General features: G+C 39.0%; 1 protein-coding gene across 8 annotated transcripts in view; it reads left to right on the forward strand.

The window, feature by feature from the left end:
- Irk1 (Inwardly rectifying potassium channel 1) overlaps positions 1-10,694 on the forward strand; it is a 136,169-nt gene extending 125,475 nt beyond the window's left edge. For all 8 annotated transcript variants that reach the window (XM_073986138.1, XM_073986148.1, XM_073986159.1 and 5 more), the window contains 3 exons: positions 9,654-9,843; positions 9,908-10,141; positions 10,221-10,694. In XM_073986138.1, the coding sequence (XP_073842239.1) occupies positions 9,654-9,843; positions 9,908-10,141; positions 10,221-10,624 (828 nt within the window). In that variant the 3' untranslated portion in view covers positions 10,625-10,694. The remainder of the gene's footprint in view (positions 1-9,653; positions 9,844-9,907; positions 10,142-10,220) is intronic.
- Positions 10,695-11,043: the final 349 nt, after the last annotated feature.

Consider the following 11,043-nt stretch of genomic DNA (forward strand, 5'->3'; position numbering starts at 1 on the left):
GAAGAAAAAAAAGGCTGGTGATTGAGTAATTGATTAGTTGTTATTGGTTCGGTAATTTGCAATCATACCAACCAATTACAAAGAGAGCACACAAAAGAGAACAAATGTTTTGATTTTGTTTTGTTATGAACAGTGGCGAGCGAAATTGTACAGTATTTAAGGGAGAACTTAGATGAAATTTGTCTTGTTGTTGTATTATTCATTTAAGTTTGGTAAACATAAATATCGCAACACAACATTTTTTTTTCTTTACTAAAAAAAATTGTATAATTGATACCTACGTTAAAGTTGTTGTTGAATGTTCGTGACTTGGTTTGAAGCGGTTGTGAGCGAAGCACAATTTAAGAGAATTAAACCAATGCTGTTTCTCATTGCTTTTTATTTATTTGCTCGTGAATTTCAAAACATAAATCCAATTTCACATAGTACTTGAAATTCATTAATCCAAAAAACAAAAAATACAGAATACTTTTCTATTTGCCTTGAATTCATCTACTCTTCGCTCAGGTCTATTTGAAGCTAGTGTGGTAACACAGTGAAATTAGTTGACAATATTTTGAATATTTATATCTTTGTGAGCCCCCTTCTTGGTTGATTCGTGATACAGTTTGGTTACAATTTCGAGTTTGCTACCTTTCAATAATGGCGGAGTCAAAACTATGGTTGAAATTCCAAAAATTGTCTTCTATGTTTTTGCAATTTGAGAAAGAATATAATGCTCTCCCTCTTGAGGATCATACGATTTATACTGTCGAACTGCGTAAAGAAGAATTCAAAGGGCTATGGACAAAAGTAAAGAATGCCTACGAGGGTTTTTGTGTCGAATGCGACAATTCAGAAAGAGAAAATGAAGCATCGATCATTTTTAGGCAATGTCGTGAGGCCTACATTTGTTGTGCTGCCCAAATGGGAGAACTATCACAGACATTTGCATCGCAATCAGCCATGACTTCAACGATGCTTAATACCAATCAAACTCAAAGCACTGAAAATGTCGAAACCAGGTTTCCTGATCACCGTTTAAGATTGCCTCCGTGCACTACTGAAATCTTTCATGGAGATTATTTGTCTTGGCCATCATTTAGAGACATGTTCACCGCTGTATATGTTGATTGCCATTCCATCACAGCGGTGGAAAAGTTGTTTTATCTTCGTCAATGTACTAGTGGTGAAGCATTAGAAATCGTTAAAAAGTCTCCTTTGACCAATGACGGATTTCAGACGGCTTGGTCGAACCTGAAAGATAGGTACGAAAACAAGCGTATTTTAGTAAATAGCCAGTTAAAAATGCTTTTTAACCTTGGCGCTGTTAGTAACGAATGTGCTGGGGAGATAAAACGGTTACAAAGGGAAATCAATAATTGCATTTCGGCTTTAAAGTTACATCAAGTGGATATAGGCAGTTGGGACCCAATCTTTGTATTTTTGTGTTCTACCAAGCTGCCAGCTAACACGTTGTCTCTCTGGGAGCAGACTGTTAGCAACAAAACAGAAATATCGAAGTGGTCAGATCTAGATGCATTTTTGACATCTCGATTCCAGTCACTAGAAACAGTGTTTGATTTGACGCGGGATAAAGACACCACATCTCGTGGCAATGATGGCTCGCATTATGCTGGTCGATCAAAGAAGAAAGTGAATTCTTACCAGACTAGTATAGATAAAAGATTGTGTTTCGTATGTTCGCAAGATCACTTCATGAAGTCATGCCCTAAGTTTTTACAAATGAAGCCTGAAGACCGTTTTATTGTTGTAAAGAGAAACAACCTCTGTTTAAATTGTTTTAGCAATAGACATAAACTTAGTCAATGCACTAGCAAAATGAGTTGTCCCAAATGTCAGATGAAACATCATAGTATGCTTCATCGTGAATCAAAGTTTGCGGGCCCGGTAAGAAGTTATGACGCTGAACCTAGTACCAGTCAACAAGCTAGGCAGGGCCAAACAAACTCTGAGTCAAGGGTCATTAACGACGATTCTAGAGTGCAGAATTGTTTTGCTACCACACGTAAGCAGGTTTTATTGGGAACAGCCATAGTTAATGTTGACGTCAATGGAGAAGTTTTCACAGCAAGAGCGCTGATTGATTCGGGTTCTCAGGCTACATTTATCTCTGAAAAGTTGCAGCGAAGGCTTAATTTGCCAGTGAAGAATATTAACGCTAGAATTTCAGGGCTAAATGAAGCAATAGCTGGATCATCGGATAAGCAATGCACGTTGATACTCAAGTCTCCTCATAATGATAAATTTGAAGTTAAGGTTTCCAGTCTGGTTTTACCACGCTTAACTGGAAAACTACCCAATAGGTCAGTAGACATTCCACACTCTTTCTCTCTGGGGCACCTGCCATTAGCTGACCCTAGGTTTGCCGAAAGTGACCAAGTAGATATTTTAATTGGAGGAGACATATATCCGCAGATTTTGTTAGAAGGGGTACGAAAAAATATTTTAGGATCTCTTTTGGCCCAAGAAACAGTATTTGGTTGGGTACTTACAGGGCCTATTTCGAACCCTGGGACATTCACGACATTTGTGTCTTTCTGTACAGCAGTAGAAATGTACAAACTGATTGAAAAATTTTGGAAACTGGAAGAACCCCCGAGCGTCTCAGAATATAGCCCCGAAGAAGAATATTGCGAGGAACTTTACAAAAGGACTACCAGGAGATTGGATGACGGGCGATATGTCGTCACGCTGCCTTTTAAGCCACAATTCGCACACGGCAGAGGGCTCGGGTCCTCTAGACGTAAAGCTTGTCATCAATTTATGCGAAATGAGGCTACGTTGTGCAAAAACCAAGATTTTAAACTGATTTATGATGAAGTCCTTAAAGAGTACGAAAATTTAGGTCATATGGTTAGAATTGATGATTTTCATGACGAAGCAGGGACATTTTATTTGCCCCACCATGCCGTTATAAAGCCAGAAAGCTCTTCCACGAAGGTTAGGGTCGTTTTTAATGCTTCTAGCAAGACATCCACTGGATTTAGTCTAAACGATGCGCTATATCCGGGTCCCATTCTGCAAAATGATTTGATGTTATTGATCATTAGATGGCGTTTCTATCGTTTCGTTTTCAATGGCGACATTGAAAAAATGTATCGCCAGATTTGGATAGAAAATGACCAAACCAAATATCAACGAATAGTATTTCGCAATGATCCCAAACTTGATTTGCAAGATTTCGAATTAAAAACAGTCACTTTTGGAGTGAACTGTGCGCCATTTTTGGCAATGAGAACCTTACTCCAGTTGGCATCAGACATCGAAGAGGAATTGCCGTTGGCGGCAAAAATTTTGCGTCAAATGATGTATGTGGACGACGCTCTCGCGGGAGCACATGATTTTGAGTTGGCCATAGAAGCTAGAGATCAGCTGATTAAAGCTTTATCGTCTGCTGGATTTTCCATGAAGAAATGGACCTCAAACGATGACCGAATTTTAAAAGGGTTACCAACTGAAGACCTTCTTACTGAAAAATTTCTAGAAATTGAAGATGAAAGCATTGCCAAAACATTAGGAATCAGGTGGAATGCCAAAAAGGACGTTTTCTGTTTTACAGCAAAGCCCATTAATGTGAAAAAGGCGTTCACTAAAAGGGAAGTTTTGTCTATAATTGCAAGTTTATTCGATCCGGCAGGTTGGTTAGGACCAATAATCGTTGTTGCCAAGATTCTGATGCAACAGATATGGAGTGAAGGAACTGGATGGGACCAGGTACTTACTGAAAAAAGTCAGAATATGTGGAATCAATTTATTAGTGAATACAGGTCGTTGAATCAGATCAAGATACCTCGATGGATAGGCTTTCAGCCAAATACCCAAATTGAAATTCATGGGTTTTCGGATGCCTCTGAGAAGGCATACGGAGCTTGTGTATATGTAAGAGTTGTGGATGAAGCAGATTCTATACAAAGTCACTTGTTATTGGCTAAATCGAGAGTAGCTCCTTTGAAGGTAGTTTCATTACCTAGGTTAGAACTTTGCGGCGCTCTTTTGTTATCAGATTTGATGGGATCGGTTAGAACGGATCTGCGGTTGGACGAAAAGTCCACAAAGTTTTACTGTTGGACGGATTCTATGATTGTGTTAGCTTGGCTTCAAAAACCACCTAGTTCGTGGACCACCTTTGTGGCAAACAGGGTGTCGAAAATACTTGATAAAGTAAATAAAGAATGTTGGAGGCATGTTAAGTCTGAGTGTAATCCAGCAGACCTGATTAGCAGAGGAGTTAGGCCTCAGGAGCTTGTGAATAACTCCTTATGGTGGAATGGTCCATCATGGCTAAATTCTGCTAACCACCATTGGGCAGAGGACTCTGATGAGTTTGTCACGGAAGAAGAAGTGCGAAAGATGAAAATTTTCTACACTTTCATCAAAGATTTTAGTGACGTCATTGATGACTTCACTTCCTACCCGAAGGCATTACGTGTAATGGCATATGTTTTTCGATTCATACTATTCGAAAGAACTCCAAACGGTGAAGGAGCGGTTGGTAGTTGTCGCCCAAAAGGCTTATTACAGCGATGAGTATCATTGTCTGTCAAAGGGCGAATCAGTTTCCAATAGCAGCAAGCTACTCGGCTTAAGTCCATTCCTAGACTCGAAAGGCGTGATGCGTGTTGGTGGCCGGTTAGGCAATGCCACAACATTATCTGATAGAGAAAAGCATCCATTTATTTTACCCTATGGATGTAAATTGGCTCGACTTCTTGTCAATTTTATTCATCACGTTACTCTGCATGGTGGTAACCAACTAATGCTTCGAGTGTTACGGGCAGAATTTTGGATCCCTCAGGCGAAGAAGTTGATTCGATGGTCTATAGGACGGTGTAGGATTTGCACAATAATGGCGAAAAGGACAAGTTGTCAATTAATGGCTTCTCTGCCCATTTCAAGGACTATACTTGATAGGCCTTTTACTAGGACGGGTGTTGATTTTGCTGGCCCGTATGATATAAAAAATTACACAGGTCGAGCGTGTCTAATAACCAAAGGGTATGTTTGTCTGTTTGTGTGTTTCGCTACAAGAGCGATCCATTTAGAAGCTGTTAGCGATTTGTCCTCGGCGACTTTTTTAGCAGCTTTCTCCCGTTTTATTGCTCGTCGTGGTTGTCCAAAAGAAATGTATTCGGACAACGGTACTAATTTTGTTGGGGCATCTTAAACTTTAAGAGCAGAGTACCGCGCATTTATTAAAAATATTGGTTCCAAATTGTTAATGTCCTATCCGACCCAGGAGATCAATTGGAATTTTAACCCCGCGAGCGCGCCACATATGGGTGGTTTATGGGAAGCGGGCGTTAAATCGTTCAAACACCACTTCAGAAGAACTGCTGCCAATTTAAAGTATACATTCGAAGAATTTTCTACTTTATTAGCCCGCGTAGAGGCTTGTTTAAATTCGAGACCATTGTGTCCTCTTTCAGATGATGTCTCATCAATTGATGTTCTGACGCCAGGACATTTCTTGATAGGCGGACCAATTTTGTCGCCACCTGAACCAGAAATACATGAGGCACCTGAATCGATCATTAATAGGTGGCAAAAGGTCAAAGCTTTGAATCAACGACTGTGTTTGCGCTGGAAAGAGGAGTATTTAAAGGAACTGACCAAACGAAATAAATGGAAAAATCCGGAAGAAAACATTAAGGTGGATGATATGGTGGTAATAAAAGAAGATAACATTCCACCTAATGAGTGGAGATTAGGTCGTGTCACCAGGTTGTTTCCAGGAGTCGATCAGTTGGTGCGAGTTGCCGAGGTCAGGACCGAACGTGGTCAGGTGGTTAGGCCGGTGGTAAAACTTGTGGTGTTGCCATCTAATTGATATGTTGTTTGTTTTCAGAGACATGGTTAAAGCAAAGAAGTATAATACAGAAAATCGTGTGTGCAAGAAGCGGATAGTGTGCCGGGTTTGCTTAAAAGATCACCCACTTCGTTTTTGTCGTCAATTCTTAGACATGGATTATGCAGAGAGAATGAAGATTATTTCGATCTATAAGCATTGTGCGGGGTGTCTCGGTCATGATCATACGTGGAGAACTTGCACAAGTACTGGACAATGCCGAAAATGCGGGGATACACACCACACACTGCTCCATAAACCTGGACCTCGTTCGTCTGGGAGAATTGTGAAGCGAAAGGTCATGAGTAAAGAACCTAGTTCGTCCGAGTCCCCAACGAAAAAAGGACCTAGTTCGTCCAATTCTTCAACTTTAAACCGGCAAGGACCTAGTTCGTCCGAGCCCCAAACGAAGAAAGGACCTAGATCGTCCAATTCTTCGACTTTAAATCGGCAAGGACCTAGTTCGTCCGAGCCCCAAATGAAGAAAGGACCTAGTTCGTCCAATCCTTCAACTTCGAGACGGCAAGGACCTAGTTCGTCGAAAGCCGTGTCCGCTTCCAAAAATGGTTACAAAACGGACAAGAGAATCTCTTCGAATGAAGTTGTGCCCTATAAATCAAAAGGAGCTAAGCCAAATCGTGTGAGAAAAGAGCAAGGTCATGACATAGTTCCCTCATATAGTCTACAGGAGACTGTACTCTTGAAGCCAACTGCAATGGTCAAAATTATATGTGGAGACCGCTATATCTACGAAAGAGCTTTAATAGACCCCAACGTGGAGAACTCGATCATAGCTGAATCTTTGGCTGAACGGATGGGGCGGAAAATTGTTCGTGTGGGAAACAAATCACGTTGTCTTATACAACTCAGAGGCAACCATGGGATATCGACGACTGTAGAGACCTACGCAGAAGTTCGGCGAAATTATAGAGTGGTGACACCGAAGAAATCCGTTGATGTTCGTCTAGCCGAAGAGTTCCCGGGGCTTCAGTTGGCAGACGAGCACTTCCACAAATCAGGCCCCGTTAATATCACTTTAGGAGGTGATTTGTATTCAAAAATCATTCGAAATGGAATAAGTGGAGGTGCATTTGGGAAACCTTTGGCACAATTTACGATTTTTGGATATGTATTGTCGGGTTCTTGTACACCATAATGAGTCTGTAAGATGTTTTATATTTGCTTTAACCATATCACAATTCAACATTTGCTCTTGCTTACAGCTGAGTCCATTTTTTGTTGGAATGAAAGCTGTTTTTCTTTGTTTGAACAAAATATGAACTATTTATTGGAGTATTTGTTTGAAAATTGTTGTCAACTTTACTGAATTTACTTGAATATTTGAATTAAAAGGAAGTCGAAATATCGGGCCTATTTGCGTTGGCCCAATTGAGATCTCCCTACTAATAACGAGCTGTTTTCTTTTCTTTTGTTTTTTTTTCGAGTTATTTTTTCAGAACTTTCTCTTGTCGGAATACTGAAAGGGGGCCGGAATGTTCGGAATCGTATGGCTTTGATGAAAGAAAACCGGTTTGGGCCGACACTGATGTGAAGGATGTGGCCACTCTCTTTTACCAAGGGATATTTTTTTCTATTCGCTACTCGCTAAGCAGCTGTTAGCGCTTAATTATAAATTGGAGCATTATCGTTGTTATAAGTGTGACGTGTAGACGCCATTACGGAAGAATATTGTTTAAATCGAGAAAAATTTAATTTATCGTTGTATACCTGAAGTACTCAGTCAATAAAAACGGAGAATCGTCACGATACATCCGAAGGAAATCGGCAAATCACTGGGTTTTATTTTACTTGTTTTGCTTATTTTGTCTTGTGCTAAGCAGTCGTGCTTAGACTTTGCCTTTCTTTGCTGTGGTTGGTTTCGGTGCTGCTCACCAGTTGTTTGGTAACTAAAGGCTGTGGCCATACATATCAACACAATGATTTCCAAAGGGAAGATTTAGTTGCATAAATTGTCTTAAATGACAGCTAAATGGCTCCAATATTCGACATCTTTTGAAGGTTAAAATAAAATGAGAAAACTCGGGATAAAAGCCTTTCTAATAAAAATAATTTAGATTTCCATAGGAAATTTTCAATTCAGCCCGGCTGAATGGAGATTTGCATAGGAAATTTTCAATTCAGCCCGGCTGAATGGAGATTTGCATAGGAAATTTTCAATTCAGCCCGGCTGAATGGAGATTTGCATAGGAAATTTTCAATTCAGCCTGGCTGAATGGAGATTTGCATAGGAAATTTTCAATTCAGCCTGGCTGAATGGAGATTTTCATAGGAAATTTTCAATTCAGCCCGGCTGAATGGAGATTTCCATAGGAAATTTTCAATTCAGCCTGGCTGAATGGAGATTTCCATAGGAAATTTTCAATTCAGCCTGGCTGAATGGAGATTTCCATAGGAAATTTTCAATTCAGCCTGGCTGAATGGAGATTTCCATAGGAAATTTTCAATTCAGCCTGGCTGAATGGAGATTTCCATAGGAAATTTTCAATTCAGCCTGGCTGAATGGAGATTTCCATAGGAAATTTTCAATTCAGCCTGGCTGAATGGAGATTTCCATAGGAAATTTTCAATTCAGCCTGGCTGAATGGAGATTTCCATAGGAAATTTTCAATTCAGCCTGGCTGAATGGAGATTTCCATAGGAAATTTTCAATTCAGCCTGGCTGAATGGAGATTTCCATAGGAAATTTTCAATTCAGCCTGGCTGAATGGAGATTTCCATAGGAAATTTTCAATTCAGCCTGGCTGAATGGAGATTTCCATAGGAAATTTTCAATTCAGCCTGGCTGAATGGAGATTTCCATAGGAAATTTTCAATTCAGCCTGGCTGAATGGAGATTTCCATAGGAAATTTTCAATTCAGCCTGGCTGAATGGAGATTTCCATAGGAAATTTTCAATTCAGCCTGGCTGAATGGAGATTTCCATAGGAAATTTTCAATTCAGCCTGGCTGAATGGAGATTTCCATAGGAAATTTTCAATTCAGCCTGGCTGAATGGAGATTTCCATAGGAAATTTTCAATTCAGCCTGGCTGAATGGAGATTTCCATAGGAAATTTTCAATTCAGCCTGGCTGAATGGAGATTTCCATAGGAAATTTTCAATTCAGCCTGGCTGAATGGAGATTTCCATAGGAAATTTTCAATTCAGCCTGGCTGAATTTAAATTCCATAGAAAATTTTCAAATCAACATTAAAAATACGTTTTTAACAATTCATAATGGGCCTTGAGATGTGATCTTTATAACCCAGATATGCCCATTGCTTGATCGTGATCATTTTAAAAGTATTTTTATATTATTTTAGAAGCAAATGTGAAATAATAGCAGTATGTTTATATGTTTTTGAAAAAAGTGGTTTTTGAGGCCACAGGGTTTTATCATATAACTGGGAGTTATGGGACACAAAACATTTGACATATAGTCCAAAGACACCTTTTCGGCATCTAGTTAACGTTTTTTCGTAGTAGGCTCCACATCGTCTATGTTTTCGTTATAAAACTACCCAATAATTAATAGGTCATAACGCAAATCATTGTAAAAACTAAGCGATAGGTGGCAACTTCGATGAACTAGACCTCAAAACTCAAAAATAGTAGCTCAAAATAATGGAATCACATAATATCCCAAGAGCTACAGATGTGTACTGAGTACACACTGAGGACAGTGGGCATATCTGGGATAAATGCTCTGTTGGTGCTTGTAAATAATTTCCAAATATAACGAAAAAATATTGCGAAACTTAATTTAACAAATATTAACTTATTTTTTCTCCCCATTTCATTTCCAGGTAACAAAAGAAGGTGAAGTCCTGCCTTTCTATCAACAAGAATTAAAAGTGGGAGCTGATGGTGGTGAGGATCGTTTAATGTTTATTTGGCCCACAACAATTGTTCATAAAATCGATAGGCATAGTCCGTTGTATATGTTATCGGCATCCGATATGCTAAAGGAAAGATTCGAGGTGGTTTGTATGTTGGGTAAGTTTCACTAACGAAGTACTGTACACATTCACACAATAATAATTCAACTATTTATCAACAGAGGGTGTTATTGAATCAACTGGCATGACCACACAGGCACGTAGCAGTTACTTGCCCTCGGAAATTTTATGGGGTCATCGTTTTGTTAATGTTGTATCATTCCGCAAAGAAACAGGAGAATATGAAGTCGATTATACACTCTTCAATAATACCTATGATGTAGATACACCGTTGTGCTCGTCCAAGGATTTGGATGACCAGAGAGAGTATAGTAAAAATCACAAAGCCGGTTTGGGTGAGTTGTGTTTTTTGGTTTGGTTTTAATAATTATCAAAGGAAAATAAAACTATTAACTTTTTATCTCCCCTTTACAGATCGTGCTTTATCTGCCGGCCTTCTAAAACACATTTCTTCCGTTGTCTCAGTGGATCACATGGATCCAGCCAGTGATGAATCCTTGGATTCTGGCCGACTGCATACACGCTCAAATTCCATACCAAACGGTGCGCTGGCCACTGAATTGGAACCCCTAAACAACAATACGCCCTCATTTACTGTGGGTGGCTCTTCAATTCTGCCATCGATTACAGCAAATTTCCAAAGTATTAATGAAAAAATCAATTCCACAAATAATGGTTCGAGCAACAACAACAATAATAATAACAATAACAGTGGCTCCAATATAAATCACAGTAGCAGCAATAGCAGTTTGAGATCGAAACCATCGCGACGTCTTTCCATAAAACAAGACCAGCTTCCCGTAGATTCATTATGCTGATATTTAAGAACTTTTCTAAATAATGTATATTAGATTTATTATTAATTTTTACTTTTACCCGAAACAAAAATCTGTGCCCTGTCTTTTTATTTTTGTTTTTTTTTTTATATCGATTTTGATTACTTTTTGAGTTGGATTAGAGATTTAAGTTTAAGTTTGTTAGGTGAATTTTCATAAAGCACAATAAGGGGAAATTTTTGAGATAGATAGAGGAAATGGAAATATATTGGTGATTTTTCGAAATACAGTCGAACTTCAAGTATTCGAGAATCGATAAAACGGGAACATCGATTATCTGGGAAAGGAAAACACTGAATTATAATTTATTCGAGCAAGTTCAATGGACAAAGACAATGCAAAAATGAGTTATTTTTGAAAATTTACAGCTTCACATTAACTTCATATTAAGTGAATAATAG

This window comes from Musca autumnalis, unplaced genomic scaffold (assembly GCF_047663935.1).
Source record: "Musca autumnalis isolate F117 unplaced genomic scaffold, ASM4766393v1 scaffold_1, whole genome shotgun sequence".
NCBI classification, from domain to species: domain Eukaryota; kingdom Metazoa; phylum Arthropoda; class Insecta; order Diptera; family Muscidae; genus Musca; species Musca autumnalis.